Source organism: Oncorhynchus tshawytscha, linkage group LG14, assembly GCF_018296145.1.
Source record: "Oncorhynchus tshawytscha isolate Ot180627B linkage group LG14, Otsh_v2.0, whole genome shotgun sequence".
Taxonomy (NCBI): domain Eukaryota; kingdom Metazoa; phylum Chordata; class Actinopteri; order Salmoniformes; family Salmonidae; genus Oncorhynchus; species Oncorhynchus tshawytscha.
The window spans coordinates 10,071,881-10,092,138 of NC_056442.1; the positions used below are offsets into that span (position 1 = coordinate 10,071,881).

Sequence of the window (20,258 nt, forward strand, 5' to 3'; positions counted from 1 at the left end):
TGAAAGCTAATACTGTACATGAGAGCCAGCCAGTGGGGATAGTGTTGTGAAATGAGAGATTATGACAGAAAAGGAAGTCAGAGTTATTCATCACCTGGACATGTCTTATTTTACAACATTTAGCCCCCCCCGACACGCACACACGCACACACGCACACCTTTCTCTCTGCTCTCCCCTATGTCTCACACACACACAGATGTGCACACACACGACGCACGCGAACACACGACGCACGCACGCACACACCTTTCTCTCCCCCCTCTATCTCTCTCACACACACAAAGATGCACACACACATTCCGTCTTGTGCCAGCCCAGTCCTGTGTCTTCAGTTTGTTTTACAGTATACTAGAGTTAAAACATGGTGTAGTGGTAGATTACATACCAGCTGAGGCCCTGCAGCAGCCAGTCTTCAGGAGGTCCAGACTTGCAGTCTTCGAGGAGAGATGGTCCGTGGGACGATAATGGACGGAGTCGGTACGACTGGAGGAGCCTCCTAGGAATGTAGTCACTTCACAAAACAGCACGGTTGCCATGCTACAGAAGTCTTTCTAAGTTCATGAGAGAAAAGGGGAGGATGGCAGGAAGGACAAAAGCCATTTACAACAATATACACCACATGGCCAAAAGTACGTGGACACCTGCTCTACGAACATCTCATTCCAAAATCCACTCTACTGGGAAGGCTTTCCACTCGATGTTGGAACATTGCTGCAGGGACTTGCTTCCATTCAGTCGCGAGCATTAGTTAGGTCGGTCACTGATGCTGGGCGATTAGGGCTGGCATTCCAATTCATCTCAAAGGTGTTCGATGGTGTTGAGGTCAGGGCTCTGTGCAGGCCAGTCAAGTTCTTCCACACCAATCTCAACAAACCATTTCTGTATGGACCTCGCTTTGAGCACAGGGACATTGTCATGCTGAAACAGGAAAGGCCTTTCTCCAAACTGTTGCCACAAAGTTGGAAGCACAGAATCGCCTAGAATGTAATTGTATGCTGCAGCTTTAAGATTCCCCTTCATTGAAACTAAGGGGCCCGAACCATGAAAAACAGCCCCAGACCATTATTCCTCCTCCACCAAACTTGACATTTGCCACTATGCATTGCGGCAGATAGCGTTCTCCTGGCATCCGCCAAACACAGATTAGTCCGTCGGACTGCCAGATGGTGAAGCTTGCGTGACTCATCACTCCAGAGAACACATTTCCACTGCTCCAGAGTCCAATGGTGGCGAGCTTTACACCACACCAGCCGGCGCTTGGCATTTGCGCAGGTGATTTTAGGCTTATGTGTGGCAGCTCGGCCATGGAAACCCATTTCATGAAGCTCCCCTGACGAACAGTTATTGTGCTGACGTTGCTTCCAGAGGCAGTTTGGAACTCGGTAGTGAGTTTTGCAACTGAGGACAGAAGATTTTTACACGCTTCAGCACTCGGCGGTCCCGTTCTGTGACCTTGTGTGGCCTACCACTGCGTGGCTGAACCGTTGTTGCTCCTAGACATTTCCACTTCCCAATAACAACACTTACAGTTGACCGGGGCAGCTCTAGCATGGCAGACATTTGACTGACTGACCTGTTGGAAAGGTGGCGTCCTATGACGGTGCCACGTTGAAAGTCACCGAGCTCTTCAGTGAGGCCATTCTGCTGCCAATGTTTGTTTTTGGAGATTGCATGGCTTTGTGCTCGATTTTAGACACCTGAAATAGCCAAATCCACTCATTTGAAGGGGTGTCCGCGTACTTTTGTATAGATAGTGTAGCGTGTTTGAGAAGACAACAAATGACATATGATAATGTAGACCTGCAGGCAGTTCTACATGTATACATCAGAAAATAACACACATATCATTACTGCAACATTTATTGACTCACACACTCCTTCACTCATTCTCACGAAGCACACACACACACACACACACATTTTAAAGGCAAAGCTGCACCCAAGTGTAGGACAATTGAAGAGTGGACATCACAAGATTGCCGAAAAATACGCTATGTGGGGTGTCGAGGAGGAAGTTTCAGGGTACAATACGACATGAGGTACAGTGTACACGCAACCGTCACAGTCGTTCTGTCGCAGGGATACCCACCCACATGCTGTGCAAAAGAACAATCATGGTTCACAAGGACCTGATTAATATAAGAGGTATATAATATATGCATGTTTTGGCAGTACAAAATAAAACACTCATCTGCAAAACAAACCCATAGTCATCATTGAATCTCAGTGTAGATTTAGGAGGAGGCAGAGAGAGCATAGTGAGTCCAGGGAGACGCTCTGAGAAGGAGAAGGAGAGGGAGGACGCAGGAGGAGGTGGTTCAGCAGGAGGAAGATGTTAAGCTGTTCTGAGCTTCCTGACAGTTCTCGTAGACATTGCCTCGCTTTCCGTTGCCACCAACAGACACCGGGTCTCAGATAGAGAGTATATACAGTGCATACAGTACTTCTGACATCATCTAATATGTGATATACCAGGTACCATTCAAAACCTCCCTCTTCTCTCCTGTCTTCTTACAACATGGGAACTGTGACTGAGGAATGCTGGGTGGAGTCAAGAGCAGAGGTTGGTGGAGGACGCTGGTGGTGTAGTTAAGTGTTGTGTGTGTGTGAGACGCCTCATGCCTCTCCATCTTGATCAGATGGTGGTCTAGCCTTGCGGACCGGGCTAGGGGCCTGGGGTTAGGGGCCTGGGGCTATGGGCCTGGGGTTAGGGGTCAAGCCCAGTGGGTTAGGGGTCCATTATCACCAGCACTTAGACTGGGACTGAAGATATCCTTCACCTCTGTCTCCAGTCTCACTCCGGGGACCTTGAAGACTGATACAGCTGGGGGGGGGGTAGAGAGAGCAGATACAGAGGGGGAGAGAGAGAGAGAGAGAGAGAGCGAGAGAGAGAGCAAGAGTCAGGCAACTCTTACGGCTTCACATCATTATAAAGTCAGGTGAAAAAGTTCCTCAGCCAGCTCACTAACAGTAACCAAAAGATAAACATCTCCCACACTAACTCCTGGAGAAGCCTTGTAGGGCAGTTGGTCTGACAGATACCGATCATGGCAGCTCAGACAGCTTAGAGCCTAAAACGCCACCACGCCCTCCTTCCAGACTTACTGGCTACTCGCTGGGACGCGATCAAAGGGGCCTCTCATAGGCACCTGGTGTTGGGTGTGGTCGTGTACAGTCCAGCTAGAGCCCCATCCCTAACAACTACAATGGCTTCTCTTCTCAACACTTGATGCTGCTCGCCTCTGTTCCAGTTATATTGTGATACATTTTGTGAAAGTAGAAGGGCTACTCATTACTACTGGTCTGTTTCTAGGCCTTCTCCCTTCTGCCTTGCCAAGACCTTGGCATCATTAAAATAAGTTTGTTCTTCCTGGAGAGAACCTTCTCTCCCCACGCTCTTTCACTTCTTAGTTGCTCTCTCTCGCTCTCTTTCTCTCAGTTGCTCTATCTCGCTCCCTATTCTCCTTCTCCGCTCTGTTCATTGATGTCTCTCCCCTACTGTCTGGGATGCCATGCAGAGTAGTAGCAGTAATGATGGCTCATTCTCGAAAGAGCAGAGTGTGTGTGTGTGTTTAACTATACTTGTGGGGATAGTAAACAAACAAAAATTTGATCAACTGGGGAAATTTTGTTGGTGGGAGGTCAAATGTGTTCAGTTTTGGGTTAGGGTTAGGAGCTAGGGTTAGGTTTATGGTTAAGGTTAGGTTTTTGGGTTAAGGTTAGGGTAAGGGTACGGTTTGGGGTTAAGGAAAATAGGATTTTGAATGGGACTGAATTGTATGTCCCCACAAGGTTAGATGCGCAAGACTGTGTGTGTGTGTGTGTGTGTGTGTGTGTGTGTGTGTGTGTGTGTGTGTGTGTGTGTGTGTGTGTGTGTGTGTGTGTACGCTCCCGCGCATGCATCTGCCAGCATGTGTGTGTAGGACACATTCAGCTGGAAGGCTACTGCTTGACCATATCAGACACTGTATCCCCTGAGGCTTTATTCCTATCTAATACATTCCTACATTTTCACTAATATCTATCCTAGTACTCCCTGTACTCTTCTTCTGTTCACTGAATATTATTTCTACGGCCTGGAAAGACACATCTATGTTCAAACCGAACCAGGCAGACTGTCAGCGGGATAGACAGACAGGTGGAGAGAGACTTCAAATGCAACTCTGCTTACTTATACATCCACTTTCCTGATGTATATCTATTTAGCCACCCGAGAGCTGTGGAGACAGTCTGATCTCTTCAAAGGAGCCATCTGTGCTCACAGTAGGAAGCTCGTGTCTTTAATCATGTGTCGGATGGGTAGACTGTTTAAGTGACAAACTGCACTGGAGTTTAGTGCAACGGAGTGTCAATCTATCTCCCCGGCAGGGAGAAACAGAGAATGTTGATGGGGGGTGTCAGAGGAGGGAAATACTGTATATGCGCATGAATACGCACGCACACGTACAAACACATGCTTAGTCTCCCACATGTGTATACTACACACACACACACACACACACACACACACACACACACACACACACACACACACACACACACACACACACACACACACACACACACACACACACACACACACACACACACACACACACACAATGCATCACTTGACTGTCATTGCTGTGACAAAAAAACACAAATTCATTTTGCATAGAGAGATTGATATGTTATGTGTTTCACTGATGTGGAGTGACACACACACACACTCACTGTCTCGTAGCTGCATGATGGGGGGCGGTAGCGTGTTGAAATAGGGGTGCTGCAGTGCATCCTGGGCCGAGATGCGGTCTCGTGGGATGGTGATCAGAATCTTCTGGGCCAGGTCCTCTGTCTTATAGGGCAACTTGGACAGTCTGAGGGGGAAGCAGAGGGGACTGACTATAAGAGATACACACACACACACGCACACACTGACGGACAACCCCCAATAGATACACGTACTTTATGTAAATTACTTTACATCCACAGCCATTAGACATATAACAACAACCCAGCCACACTTCTCAGTCATTTGCATTAATTCAAGTAAATTTTCGCTACTGGCGTGCATAGCTCTGTACCCCCCCTGCTTTGTGTGCCTCCTCGCTGTCCTACCGAAGCAACTTTTATTTCACAATGTAATTATCTGCTATTTCTGTGTGTGTTTTTCTGACAGTGTCCATGTATTTGGAGAAAAGAGCATTTGGTCCCAACAGGGGGTCTAGTTAATTAAATCCATGGCTAGAACAAGAGAGAGAGGGGGAGATGGGTGGGGGAGAGGGGGGAGGAGATGGGCGGGGGAGAGACCGACTCCCATTCATCAGTCTTGAAAAGACCTGCATTAAAAATCACACCATAACTCCCCTGAGTCTCGCTCAAACTCTCTCTCTCTCTCTCTCTCTCCCTTCCTCACTGTCTCTCATTTAAATCCATTAGATCCATATTCCTAGTAATGTGTTTTCCTATTTCAGAGTGATTTTTTTCAGACAAGACTGCATTAGTGTGCTACAGACTGTTGAGTGGGTCTCATATTTGTTATGACAGCGAGTCAGAGACTACTCCAGACATCCTCTCTCTCCCATAACCCGACTGTGTGTGTGTGCACGTGTGTGTATGTGCCTGTGTGTGTGTGTGTGTGTGTGTGTGTCTGGCCCCCCCTGTGGGCTGGTACAGGAGCAGAGCTGTGTTGGGTCAGATGTCACCATGATGGTAGGAAGGGGGAGGAAGGCCGCAGGAGGGGAGGAGACACGCCTGGCCAGACAAAGAATCTCCTGTTACCACAGGGCTAACTGCCCACCTCTGCTGCGCCCCCTAGCCGGAGGCAATGGAATGGGCAAACACACACGGCCGTCCAAAACGGTGTAGTTCCGTACCCTACACTATGTACACATGTGTCCAAACTCTACCTCTACAGTCACTTATATGCTGGAACGGAATAGTATTTGTATCAAATGTTCACATTTGCAGGTTGCTGAGATTCATTAGACGAACCTGCACGAGTTAAACAGATCTGCAAGACATGTTAAACACATTCCCAAACTTATAGTGCTGACAGAACACTGAGCAAAGGGATTTCACCATACCTTTTCCAAACATTCCTGAATTGCTGGGGCTCACATGGTTGAAACCACACTGTAGGAAGAGGAGAGCAGCACGAGCAGGTTAGTTCGGAAATGTTTGGCCTGCAACTATGGCTGCAAAGGCATGCACGATGGAACAGGGAGGTGGTCAGCCCACAGGACACAACAACAACAACAAAGAATGTCTGTGTTCTCTTTGATGATTCATGCTACAGCTAGGGTATCCTGGCGGGGAGACTAAGTCAAACATGCTTTGGCACTACTGATCGCAATTTGTGGTTTCTGTTCTGGGCCCTGGCGTAGAGTTTTAAATGAGAGTGTTTTAACGGTTGATTAGCCGGTTCTTTGGACAGCCCCGATGCTCCATGATGAATTAATAGTGAACCGTGGAGATTGAACTTGTTTGAAATAAAAACACTTCAAAAAAATATTTAAAACATGTATACGCTCAGTCTCTCCTGCAGGGTGCAACGGAGCATAAACAAACATACATTTTTAGACAAGCGTTCTCTATAGTATAGGCTAGCTATCACTTTCCCCTGGCCAGTCAGGTCACTGAAGGAATATTTTCCCAATATTTTCCCTCTTCCCTTCTTGGCCTCTCCCTGTTCTGTGCTGGCCACCCGCTCTGCCCTGCTGAAAGCTGCCCAGGCCTTCATCTATTGGTCCATTCAGCTCCCACATCTGGAGAGGCCCAGTGGTGCCAGCAGCAGTCAGGGGGCCAGGTAGGGAGTCAGCCAGGAGGGAGAGAGGGGGAGAGGGGGGATGGGGAGAGGAGAAGATACCTAGGGTCATGCCCACACAAGGACAACCAACATGGGTGTCCTAAAACACCACAGTAACGTGCATGTGCACACGCCTGCACTCGCTCTCACCCCCCCATGTCAGACACAGAGGTTCTAAGTCCAGCCATTCTTCATGCCCAGATTGCGCCCCCACCCCCACACAGACAGGGCAGAGAAAGCTGTCTGGCTCACCCTCCTGCCTGTGTGTGCGTGCATGCATGCGTGTGTGTGCGTGTGCGTGTGTGTGTGTGTGTGTGTACCAGAGCATGTGAGCGGAGTTGAGCGGTTGAAAGTCCTGCTCATCTCTGGAGTTGGTGGGTGCACACTGTTCCCAGTGCTCCATGTGCTTCCATACTGCTCAGCTATAAACCGCTCCGGGCTCACAGGGGAAATCAAACTGCCAAATTCGCTCCATTCATTCAAATCCCAATTTAACCAACACCCATCTATTTTCGTGCCTACCTGGAACTAACAATTGGTTTTTAAGTATTGAAACCAAACCATATGGATTTGAATGAAAACTATTTTGAATAAACATGAAAAGGTGAATGTAAGAATGTCATATAAACACTCTAAATAGGTCAGGAGACAGACAGGAAGCGTAAGAAGGAACGGAAATTAATTACTTAGGCTATATTATTTCTATTATTTCAAACCTATAGCCTACAAAGAAATAAATTGTGAAGCATTTGTGAGTGTGACACAATAGGCTGGTAGGGACGCAAAGGGCTCAGTATTTCAACCACATTTCATTGTATTAAACCATTATAATTTATATATTGTGCATATAGGCTGCGACTTACTTAGAATGAAATACAAATTCAACAAAAAAATGAAAGCATTTAAAGAATTAATTTTTCAGAAACATGAGTGATGGTGCCTGGAGAGCAGGTCAGCAGCAGACAATTAATATCCTCCCCACACTTGCAGAACAGTTGTGGATGCTAAATACCCTTTTGGCCCTTCTTGCCAGGTTGGGCAGAGACGCTGAGTTGTGTTTTGTTTTTCTATAGGTAGGCCTAAAGTTTTTTTAGGCAAAATAACTGAATGAAAACGGAAGCTCCTTGAACGTGGGAATGTGCCAGGCCCATTGGGCCAAAATCAATTATTGTATAGATATTAGAACGAAAATGAACAAAACGTTTAAGTTTATAAATGCTTTGCCACGATGACACACTTAGTTATCTACCCACCTATTTCCTTTCTTTTAGCAGGTGCACATAGCATGCTTTTGGGATATGTGTCTTTTCAGATTCCACAAGGATTCTTTAGTCGTGGACACTAAATCATCGCACTTGCTCTTCATCCTCATCTTTGTACGTCACCTTGATTTAGCACCTGTGTGTTTTATCAGTGTCTTTATGAACATATTTAGGGAACTCCATGACAGTAGCTAAAGCAAAGGGCTATAGCAGCACACACGCAGACTACAAATGCATGCTGGGACCGGCATGCCCAGAGCTCGTGAAGTGAGCGCTACCGGAGCAAAATTGGAGCGGGCGAGAAGACCGATGCTCCAGTCTTTAAAAATCTCGCTCTTATGCTCCAGTCAAATTGGGCACGCTCTACTCCTCGCTCCGCTCCACTCCACTCACATACTTTAGTGTGCGCAAGCATCTGCCTGTCTTGTCTATCTTCTCATCTCCCAGCCTCACCGCTCTGTTTGCTTTACACATATTTTATACAGAACGTTCTCTCTTTTTGACTTCCAGACCTTTCTACTAGCCCATCTTCTCTCAGCATCTCGTCGCCCCCAACCAATGTCAGAGCCCTTATTGAACTGCATGGGGCAGAGCAGACAGGACCCACTGTGTAGTTTGGAGATTCATCTATGCATTTATTCAGCATTTATGAATCTTATGTTTATTTATTCATGTTTGCTGAGGAACTTTAAGACTTTAACAGTCTGAGGTTTTGAATTCCTATGGGTCTTGTAGGGGAGGAATTAGCAGAGACAAAGACTAGCCCATATTTCCTGCAGCGCAACACACACACACACAGTCTTGTATAACTAACCTTGTGGAGACACACAATTCAGTCTTTCAAAATGCTATTTTCCCTAACCCCTAACCCTAACCTTAATCCTAAAACCTAATCTTAACCCCAAAATGTAACCTTCACCATAACCCTAGCTCCTGACCCTAACACTAACCCTAACCTTAATCCCAAAACCTAATCTTAACCCCAAAATGTAACCTTCACCATAACCCTAGCTCCTGACCCTAACACTAACCCTAACCTTAATCCCAAAACCTAATCTTAACCCCAAAATGTAACCTTCACCATAACCCTAGCTCCTGACCCTAACACTAACCCTAACCTTAATCCCAAAACCTAATCTTAACCCCAAAATGTAACCTTCACCATAACCATAGCTCCTGACCCTAACACTAACCCTAACCTTAATCCCAAAACCTAATCTTAACCCCAAAATGTAACCTTCACCATAACCCTAGCTCCTGACACTAACACTAATTCTAACCTTAACCCTAAAACCCAAAGGAATAGCATTTTAACTTGTGGGGACTAACAAAATGTCCCCAGTTGGACAAATGTTTGTTTGTTTACTATTCTTGTATAGTTTACTATTCTTATTGTATAGTATAGTTAAACACGCACACACAGTCAGCTGTGAAACATGTCACCCTCGAACTCCCTTTGTAGCCCATTACTGGAAGAGTGGGAAGACAGGCTGACTCAGGTTCAACTCAGTATGAGGTTTAAATCTCAGGGTTGGATGGAAGAGTATAAACGACTGACAAGTACACACATCTGGGTATGGTGTCGTTGAGAGTGGTTTACAAGGTGAAAGTGAGAGATCAGCATAGGCGAGTCAGAGGAGTAGAGCTCTGTCCAAAACCACACCGTCTGGAGGTCCATTTGAAGGTCTTTCTTGTTCCTGACATCATTCTCTCTCAGACCAAAGAGTTAACTCCCACACATAGCCTTCACACGGACTCCTCTCGCAGGTGTGTTTGTCGGCCACACGCCATGCATCTCAACTCTCTTAAACCACAGTGCATTAGAAAGAGCTGAAATACTCTCTTCCCACAGCCGTCTTAAATGCCAGAGTCTGGAAAGCAAAAGTAGTACTGTAGACCAACAGGCTCACAGTCTCATACAACCCCAACAAAAATGTATCTCGTTGACTTCTTCTACCCCCTAGTGGTTAGGGATGAGCCACACAGCAAACCATGAGTCTCGTCTGCTGTGGTTTATGTCAAGCTTTATTAAGTGTGTAGATTACCCGGACTAATCCCAAACTAATCCCTCCCTGACCTTTCTCTGACCCAATGGGAATGACTGTATTTTATCAGCAGCACATAGATTGGATGATTGTAATGGTCATGAGGGAGGAGGAGGAGGATGAAAGGGATGAAGAGGTTCTGACCTGGTCTGAAGTTGGGCAGCTCGTTCACTCCTGGCCACGTCTCCTCGGTCGGGACCCCTACGACCTGGAGACAGACAAAAAGGGTCCAGAGTGAGCCGTCAACCGCCATCTCTACTAGTTTTTATGGATCTACACTCTTAGAAAAAAGGCTTCCAAAGGGGTTCTTTGTCTGTCCCCATAAGAAAACACTTTTGGGTTCCAGGTAGAACCTTTTTGTGGTTCCACGAAGAACCCGCTGTAGAATGGTTCTACCTGGAACCAAAAATGGTTCTCCAAAGGGAACAGCCAAAAAACCTGTTAAGCATCTAGATAGCACTTTTTTTCTAAGAGTGGAGAGAGGATGATACCATTGAAAAGAGTGAAAGGGGGATCCTACTCACAGTCCATACGTTCTGCAGCTGCTCAAAGACGTCTGCCACTCCTGGAAAGGCTGGCGTCCCCTGGAGCATCTCAATGAAGATGCATCCAGCTCCCCTGGAAGACAACACCGGTTGGAGGGAGTCATTTAATAATCAGTGAAAAGACAGAGAAGGACGGGACATCTTTCTTCAGTACTTCATAATCGGCACAATTAAGTGTCCTTGGTAAAATATGAAAACCTTCCGAAATATACAGCACGAAAGCAAATACCTAGGTTATGCCCAACCCATTTGATTATTGCTGTTAAAATACTAACCCTTTTGGTACATTTCTCTTTGTATTCAAAGACCTTAAACAACATGTGGTCCCAATCTTTTCTATTTGGAAAGGTGAAATAGAAACCTGCCCAGATATCATTAACAGTAATGCACAGGATGGTTTATACCAACGCTTATGCTATTCATTAGTACAAAATTATTTTAACTCTGGGGGGAAATAATATTTTACTTAGGAGAGCAACTCTAAACGTTTGTTTTTCAGTATGGCACCAAAACATTGTTAGACAAAGGCCAAGAGGTTAAACTCTTCTGAACACGCAACATTCTCTGAGCCAACCTGAGGTAACTCACTCTGTAGGAAAGTACTGGTGGCAACACTAGTGGCAGCTACTCTTAAACCACCACTGATGCCGCGTTCAAAACAACTGAGAACTAAGAAATCTCCCACTTCAGTGCGTTCAAGGTACAGTGCCTTGCGAAAGTATTCGGCCCCCTTGAACTTTGTTACCTTTTGCCACATTTCAGGCTTCAAACATAAAGATATAAAACTGTATTTTTTTGTGAAGAATCAACAACAAGTGGGACACAATCATGAAGTGGAACGACATTTATTGGATATTTCAAACTTTTTTTAACAAAGCAAAAACTGAAAAATTGGGCGTGCAAAATTATTCAGCCCCTTTACTTTCAGTGCAGCAAACTCTCTCCAGAAGTTCAGTGAGGATCTCTGAATGATCCAATGTTGACCTAAATTACTAATGATGATAAATACAATCCACCTGTGTGTAATCAAGTCTCCGTATAAATGCACCTGCACTGTGATAGTCTCAGAGATCTGTTAAAAGAGCAGAGAGCATCATGAAGAACAAGGAACACACCAGGCAGGTCCGAGATACTGTTGTGAAGAAGTTTAAAGCCGGATTTGGATACAAAAAGATTTCCCAAGCTTTAAACATCCCAAGGAGCACTGTGCAAGCGATAATATTGAAATGGAAGAAGTATCAGACCACTGCAAATCTACCAAGACCTGGCCGTCCCTCTAAACTTTCAGCTCATACAAGGAGAAGACTGAACAGAGATGCAGCCAAGAGGCCCATGATCACTCTGGATGAACTGCAGAGATCTACAGCTGAGGTGGGAGACTCTGTCCATAGGACAACAATCAGTCGTATATTGCACAAATCTGGCCTTGATGGAAGAGTGGCATGAAGAAAGCCATTTCTTAAAGATATCCATAAAAAGTGTTGTTTAAAGTTTGCCACAAGCCACCTGGGAGACACACCAAACATGTGGAAGAAGGTGCTCTGGTCAGATGAAACCAAAATTGAACTTTTTGGCAACAATGCAAAACGTTATGTTTGGCGTAAAAGCAACACAGCTCATCACCCTGAACACACCATCCCACTGTCAAACATGGTGGTGGCAGCATCATGGTTTGGGCCTGCTTTTCTTCAGCAGGGACAGGGAAGATGGTTAAAATTGATGGGAAGATGGATGGAGCCAAATACAGGACCATTCTGGAAGAAAACCTGATGGAGTCTGCAAAAGACCTGAGACTGGGACAGAGATTTGTCTTCCAACAAGACAATGATCCAAAACATAAAGCAAAATCTACAATGGAATTGTTCAAAAATAAACATATCCAGGTGTTAGAATGGCCAAGTCAAAGTCCAGACCTGAATCCAATAGAGAATCTGTGGAAAGAACTGAAAACTGCTGTTCACAAATGCTCTCCATCCAACCTCACTGAGCTCGAGCTGTTTTACAAGGAGGAATGGGAAAAAATGGTCGATGTGCAAAACTGATAGAGACATACCCCAAGCGACTTACAGCTGTAATCGCAGCAAAAGGTGGCGCTACAAAGTATTAACTTAAGGGGGCTGAATAATTTTGCACGCCCAATTTTTCAGTTTTTGCTTTGTTAAAAAAGTTTGAAATATCCAATAAATGTCGTTCCACTTCATGATTGTGTCCCACTTGTTGTTGATTCTAAACAAAAAAATACAGTTTTATATCTTTATGTTTGAAGCCTGAAATGTGGCAAAAGGTCGCAAAGTTCAAGGGGGCCGAATACTTTCGCAAGGCACTGTAACTGGAAACACCCCCCCCAGAGTTCCCAGTTGTCTTGAAAGAGCCATGATACAGTGGTCTAAGTAGTTATGCAGTCTCTAGAACAGTATGGGCACGGTCCAGTGGTATTCTGGTGTTGATCTGGTTCAATGCTGGTGGGTTCAGATCTGGCTGTCCAGTGGGAAAAAGCTGATTGAAATGACGTTATTGCAACCTTGCCTGTAGGGTGGTTGTTTATGGAGGATGTTCAGACCCTGTCCAAATATGGGATATTGTATGTCCAAATATGTCCAGTCCACTCACCAGATGTCCAGAGCAGTGGAGTAATCAGTGGAACCCAGGAGGACATCAGGAGGTCGGTACCACAGAGTCACCACCTCAGACGAATAGGTTTGGCACGGGATGGACTTGGACCGGGCCAGCCCTAGTGGATACAGACGGAACCATATAGTTATAACATGAATACAATACCACATATAACACACATATCACATCAAATTGTATTTGTCACATACACATGGCTAGCAGATGTTAATGTGAGTGTAGCGAAATGCTTGTGCTTCTAGTTCCGACAGTGCAGTAATATCTAACAAGTAATCTAACAATTCCCCAACAACTATCTAATACACACAAATCTAAAGGGGTGAATGAGAATATGTACATGTAAGTATATGGATGAGCGATGGCTGAGCGGCATAGGCAAGGTGCAGTAGATGGTATAAAACACAGTATATACAGTCGAAGTCGGAAGTTTGCAGTTAGGATCACCACTTTATTTTAAGAATGTGAAATGTCAGAATAATAGCAGAGAATTATTTATTCAGCTTTATTTCTTTCACCACATTCCCAGTGGGTCAGAAGTTTAAATACATTCAAATAGTATTTGGTAGCATTGCCTTTAAATTGTTTAACTTGGGTCAAATGTTTTGCGTAGCCTTCCACAAGCTTCCCACAATGAGTTGGGTGAATTTTGGACCATTCCTCCTGACAGAGCTGGTGTAACTGAGTCAGGTTTGTAGGCCTCCTTGCTTGCACACGCTTTTTCAGTTCTGCCCACAAATTTTCTATAGGATTGAGGTCAAGTCTTTGTGATGGCCACTCCAATACCTTGACTTTGTTGTACTTAAGCCATTTTGCCACAACTTTGGAAGTATGCTTGGGGTAATTGTCCATTTGGAAGACCCATTTGTGACCAAGCTTCAACTAACTGACTGATGTTTTGTGATGTTGCTTCAATATATCCACAGAATTTTCTTTCCTCATGGTGGCATATATTTTGTGAAGTGCACCAGTCCCTCCTGCAGCAAAGCACCCCCACAACATGATGCTGCCACCCCCGTGCTTCACAGTTGGGATGGTGTTCTTCGGCTTGCAAGCATCCCGCTTTTTCCTCCAAACATAACAATGGTCATTATGGCCAAACAGTTCTATTTTTGCTTCATCAGACCAGAGGACATTTCTCCAAAAAGTACAATCTTTGTCCCCATGTGCAGTTGCAAACCGTAGTCTAGCTTTTTTATGGCGATTTGGAGCAGTGGCTTCTTCCTTGCTGAGCGGCCTGTCAGGTTATGTCGATATAGGACTCAGTTTTACTGTGGATATAGATACTTTTGTACCTGTATCCGCCAGCATCTTCACAAGGTCCAAGGTCCTTTGCTTTTTTGGGGGATTGATTTGCACTTTTTGCACCAAAGTACGTTCATTTCTAGGAGACAGAACTCCTTCCTGAGCGGTATGATTGCTGCGTGGTCCCATGGTGTTTATACTTGCGTACTATTGTTTGTACAGATGAACGTGGTACCTTCAGGCGTTTGGAAATTGCTCCCATGGATGAACCAATTGTTTTTCTGAGGTCTTGGCTGATTTCTTTTGATTTTCCCATGATGTCAAGCAAAGGCACGGAGTTTGAATGTAGACCTTGAAATACATCCACAGGTACATCTCCAATTGACTCCAATTATGTCAATTAGCCTATCAGAAGCTTCTAAAGCCAGGACATCATTTTCTGGAATTTTCCAAGCTGTTTAAAGGCACAGTCAACTTAGTGTATGTAAACTTCTGACCCACTGGAATTGTGATATAGGGAATTATAAGTGAAATAATCTGTCTGTAAACAATTGTTGGAAAAATGACTTGTGTCATGCACAAAGTAGATGTCCAAACCGACTTGCCAAAACTATAGTTGGATAACAAGAAATTTGTGGAGTGGTTAAAAAACAAATTTTAATGACTCCAAGTGTATGTAAACCTCAATTGTACATATGATATGTGTAATGTAAGATATGTAAACCTTATTAAAGTGGCATTATTTAGAGTGGCATTGTATAAAGTGACTAGTGATCCATTTATTAAAGTGGCCAGTGACTGGGTCTCAATGTAGGCAGCAGCCTCTCTGAGTTAGTGATTTTGCTGTTTAGCAGTCTGATGGCCTTGAGATAGAAGCTGTAAGATGAAGTTATAATACCACCTGTATACATGACCAAATAACACACTATAAAGAGAGAGGCTTCTACAGAGGATAGACAATGAACAAGCCAGAACTTAAGAGGCTGTGGAGGGGTTGGCTCGGGTTAGGATTGTGGTTGAGGCTAAGGTTAGGTTTGAACCGGGATGTGGATGTGAAGCTTGGGTTAGGATTGTGGTTGAGGCTAATGTTGGGTTTGAACCGGGATGTGGATATGAAGCTAGGGTTAGGGTTGTGGTTGAGGCTAAGGTTAGGTTTGAACCGGGATGGGGATATGAAGCTAGGGTTAGGATTGTGGTTGAGGCTAAGGTTAGGTTTGAACCGGGATGTGGATATGAAGCTTGGGTTAGGCTTGTGGTTGAGGCTAGGGTTAGGTTTGAACAGGGATGTGGATATGAAGCTAGGGTTAAGGGTTGTGGTTGAGGCTAGGGTTAGGGTTAGGTTTGAACCAGGATATGGATATGAAGCTAGGGTTAGGGTAGAACCAGGATGTGGACATGAAGCTAGGGTTAGGGTTGAACCTGGATGTGGACATGAAGCTAGGGTTAGGGTTGAACCTGGATGTGGACATGAAGCTAGGGTTAGGGTAGAACCAGGATGTGGACATGAAGTTAGGGTTAGGGTTAGGGTTGAACCTGGATGTGGACATGAAGCTAGGGTTAGGGTAGAACCAGGATGTGGACATGAAGCTTGGGTTAGGGTTGTGGTTGAGGGTTAGTGTTGAGTCGGGTTGTGGACATGAAACTAGGATTAGGGTTGAGGTTAGGGTTGAACCAGAATGTGAACATGAAGCTAGGGTTTGGTTTACCGAAGTCGGCCAGTTTGAGCTCCCCCAGGTAGCTGATGAGCAGGTTCTGGGGTTTGAGGTCCCGATGCAGGATCCTCCGACCGTGGATGTAGGACAGACCCCGCAGCAGCTGGAACATGAAGATCTGATGGACACACAGACAGACAGACAGACAGACAGACAGACAGACAGACAGACAGACAGACAGACAGACAGACAGACAGACAGACAGACAGACAGAGACAGACAGACAGACAGACAGACAGACAGACAGACAGACAGACAGACAGACAGACAGACAGACAGACATGCAGGAAGAGTATGGTCAATGGTGACAATTAAAACAACTGAAAGAGCAGAGGACAGATTTTCGGGTGAGAGGGAAAAGGTATGGTATTTGGTTGAGGTTCTGTTGATCAAAATATTGAACTTACCCTGACATTGTAGGAATGCAGGCCCCCTGGGTGCTGCGTCATATACTCAGCCAAGTCTGTTTGTACGTACTCAAAGACAAATGTGAGTGCCTCTTTGGTGTGGATGATGTCATGGAGCAGGACAATGTTGGCGTGTTTCAGGCCTTTCAGGAGGGAGGCTGGACAGAGACACAGAGCGAATACTAATTCACTTTGCTCACAGTGGAAATTGAATTCGAAAAGCACCTGCAATTCTCCTTAACATGCTAAAGCTAACATGACTTGACTTCAGTTCATTTCCTGTGCTCTGAGACGTCGAAGTATCAATCCTGTTTCGCATGTACAGCATGTGCCTCCTGGAAAAGCTCTCACCCTCTCGGATGGCAGTGAATGGTACGCCTTCTTCCGTCTTCATACGGATCACCTTCAAGGCCACCAGGTGCCCGTTTATCCTGAGGGCAGAGTAGAGGAGAGTAACAGAGAAGGTGAACATCCCACGGCTCAGTTATGGTAAGAGAGGATACAGGCAAATACAGTAATCTATTATCATTTATAACGGAGAGGTACAATTCAGGACCTCATTAAATGTCAAGAAAAACACAATTGAACCTCGCCCTCCATTTCTGCATTGCTGCCAACCAATCAAATCACATCTCCTACCTGACCGAAAAAACTCTTATCTTAGTGCAGCTGTGGCTTTTGGCAGCTCTCTGCCTGCTCTTCTGAAGTCTGACTTGATGAGTTAATAAAGCTCTCTGCCTGGTCTTCTGGAGTCTGACTTAATGAGTTAATAAAGCTCTCTGCCTGCTCTTCTGAAGTCTGACTTAATGAGTTAATAAAGCTCTCTGCCTGGTCTTCTGAAGTCTGACTTAATGAGTTAATAAAGCTCTCTGCCTGCTCTTCTGAAGTCTGACTTAATGAGTTAATAAAGCTCTCTGCCTGCTCTTCTGAAGTCTGACTTAATGAGTTAATAAAGCTCTCTGCCTGCTCTTCTGAAGTCTGACTTAATGAGTTAATAAAGCTCTCTGAAGTCTGACTTAATGCTCTCTGCCTGAAGTCTGACTTAATGAGTTAATAAAGCTCTCTGCCTGCTCTTCTGAAGTCTGACTTAATGAGTTAATAAAGCTCTCTGCCTGCTCTTCTGAAGTCTGACTTAATGAGTTAATAAAGCTCTCTGCCTGCTCTTCTGAAGTCTGACTTAATGAGTTAATAAAGCTCTCTGCCTGCTCTTCTGAAGTCTGACTTAATGAGTTAATAAAGCTCTTTGTCCTGAACACTAGCATAATGTCACCAGCGATTTGTATAACTAAAGCAAGACAGACACACAGCCTGTCGTTTCAAATGGGTGGGCAGAGCCAAGCACAAGCTTGCGAGATCCTATTGTCACGTTCTAGCAGACATTTGCATATTTCCGTTAGGGAAAGCCTACTCTGTGAAGTGTGCGTGTGCAATAACTAAATAACTACATTTGCCTTCTAAACAAGGGTAAAGTCTACAAAACTTAGTCTCACTCTATTCGTAACATATTATACTTTTGGGAACCATAAACTGCTATCTGTGACGTGACCTCTGGCAGCCTTGACTGTGTGCTGTTTGACCGTATGAAGTGAAACCACTGTGAGAGGCTTTATATGCTCTGTGCTCGTTAGCGTAGAACCGTCCAATAGACGCTCACAAAAAAAACGACCTTGTCCTTCGTCAAACAAACAGCACAGGGGGCAAATAGGGTCAGTCAAATCAATACCAGCTGACATAGCGGTTTAGTTTGTAGGGATAGTATAAAAGATGTGTCATAGACGAACGACTACACTGACCTATTGGACGTTATCAGGGTGGGTGACGTAATTATTGAGCTGTTGATCAGTGTTGAGTTGTGGTAATGTCTTACAGCTTATAGCACCTGTACTGACTTCAGATTCCGCTTGCTCTTCGGGGTCAAGGTCGGGTTACTGCATAAGCACTTGATGACAACTGATTGATCGATTGATACTGACCGGCTGATTCCCTTGTAGACTGTAGCGTATGTCCCCTCCCCTATCTTCTCCAGGTTCAGGTAGGAGTTGGCTGTGCCAAACTGTAGGCCTGTTTTCTGTGAGGACGGACACGCGTGTGTTAGGTGGGGTAAGGTGCCGACCTCAAACATTTACAGTACATCTTCATATTGACAGAGTGCGGTAACTGCAGGTACATTACAGATATAACCAGGTGCCCAAGCCAAGCCTGATCCCAGATCTGTTTGTACTATCTTGCCAAATCCTAAAGTCATTGTCACAAACCATAGTAAATCATACAGGTGCATCAAAGCTGGGACCGAGTGACTGAAAAATTGCTTCTATCTCTTGGCCATCAGATTGTTAAACAGCCATCACTAACACAGAGAGGCTGCTGCCTACATACAGACTTGAAATCATTGGCCACTCTAACAAATGGATCACTAGTCACATTATTCATGTCACTGTAATAATGATGTTTACATATCTTGAATTACTCATCTCAAATGTATATACTGTATTTTATACCATCTATTGCATCTTGCCTATGTCACTCGGTCATTGCTCATCCATATATTTATAAGTACATATTCTTATTTCATCCCTTTACTTAGATTTGTGTGTATTGGGTAGTTGTGGAATTGTTAGATTACTTGTTGATATTGCTGCACTGTCGGAACTAGAAGCACAAGCTTTTCGCTACACTCGCAATAACATCTGCTAAACATGAGTATGTGACCAATAACATTTGATTTGATAACAGATTCTGGGATCAGGCTAAACTTCCCAGTGCTCACCCATTGGAAGTCCTGATCGAAACTTTTCCCTCCCATAGGGTCACTGTTGCTGCGTCCTCTCTGGACCGCCAGCCTGCGGACCTGCAGCGTGTGGAACCAGTGAGGCCGGGGCTTGGAGTAGGACGGGTCTGTCTCATCCAACTGGCCAGGTGAAGGAGAGAGAATAGAGGGAGACAGGAGAGAGAGAGAGAGTGGTGGATGTAAATAAACACATGGCAGGAGAGAGAGAGAGAGAGAGAGAGAGAGAGAGAGAGAGAGAGAGAGACAGAAGGACAGACACAAGAGGCAATATGAGGAGACAGTTATAGGTTGAAAAGTTTCTCAGCCTCCCCATCAAACTGTGGCTAACAACATGAAAGACAAAGAGGATGCTGGGTATACAAAACATTAAGAACACCTGCTCTTTCCATGACATAGACTGACCAGGTGAATCCAGGTGAAAGCTATGATCCCTTGTTGATGTCAGTGTAGACAGAAAGGGAGGAGACAGGTTAAAGAAGGATTTTTAAGCCGTGACACAATTGAGACAAGGATTGTGTATGTGTGCCAGTCAGAGTGTGAATCGGCAAGACAAAATATTTAAGTGCCTTTGAACGGGGATATGGTAGTAGGTGCCAGGCGCAGTGTCGAGAACTGCAGGTTCCCCTGTGTATCAAAAATGGTCCACCACCAAAAGGACATCCAGCCAACTTGACACAACTGTGGGATGCACTGGAGTCAACATGGGCCAGCATCCCTGTGTGACACTTCTGACACCTTGTGGAACTCATGCCCCGACGAATCGAGGCTGTTCTGAGGGTAAAGAGGGGGGTTCTTAATGTTTGGTGTACTCAGTGTAAAAGTCACAGTAGAGTACAGG

The 20,258-nt window shown here is 45.0% G+C and overlaps 1 protein-coding gene across 3 annotated transcripts in view; it reads right to left on the bottom strand.

The window, feature by feature from the left end:
- Positions 1–235: 235 nt before the first annotated feature.
- LOC112266514 (cyclin-dependent kinase 15) overlaps positions 236–20,258 on the bottom strand; it is a 34,510-nt gene continuing 14,487 nt past the window's right edge. For 2 of the 3 annotated variants that reach the window (XM_042297018.1, XM_042297020.1), the window contains exons 3-13: positions 19,400–19,540; positions 18,606–18,700; positions 16,984–17,063; positions 16,633–16,790; positions 16,220–16,343; positions 13,251–13,371; positions 10,620–10,713; positions 10,240–10,303; positions 6,067–6,115; positions 4,715–4,857; positions 2,132–2,825 (exon numbers count right to left, since the gene is read on the bottom strand). In XM_042297018.1, coding sequence (XP_042152952.1) covers positions 2,716–2,825; positions 4,715–4,857; positions 6,067–6,115; positions 10,240–10,303; positions 10,620–10,713; positions 13,251–13,371; positions 16,220–16,343; positions 16,633–16,790; positions 16,984–17,063; positions 18,606–18,700; positions 19,400–19,540 — 1,179 coding nt within the window. In that variant the 3' untranslated portion in view covers positions 2,132–2,715. Of the gene's footprint in view, positions 553–2,131; positions 2,826–4,714; positions 4,858–6,066; positions 6,116–10,239; positions 10,304–10,619; positions 10,714–13,250; positions 13,372–16,219; positions 16,344–16,632; positions 16,791–16,983; positions 17,064–18,605; positions 18,701–19,399; positions 19,541–20,258 lie in introns of those variants that run through there. The other variant, XM_042297019.1, reaches the window with a different exon arrangement.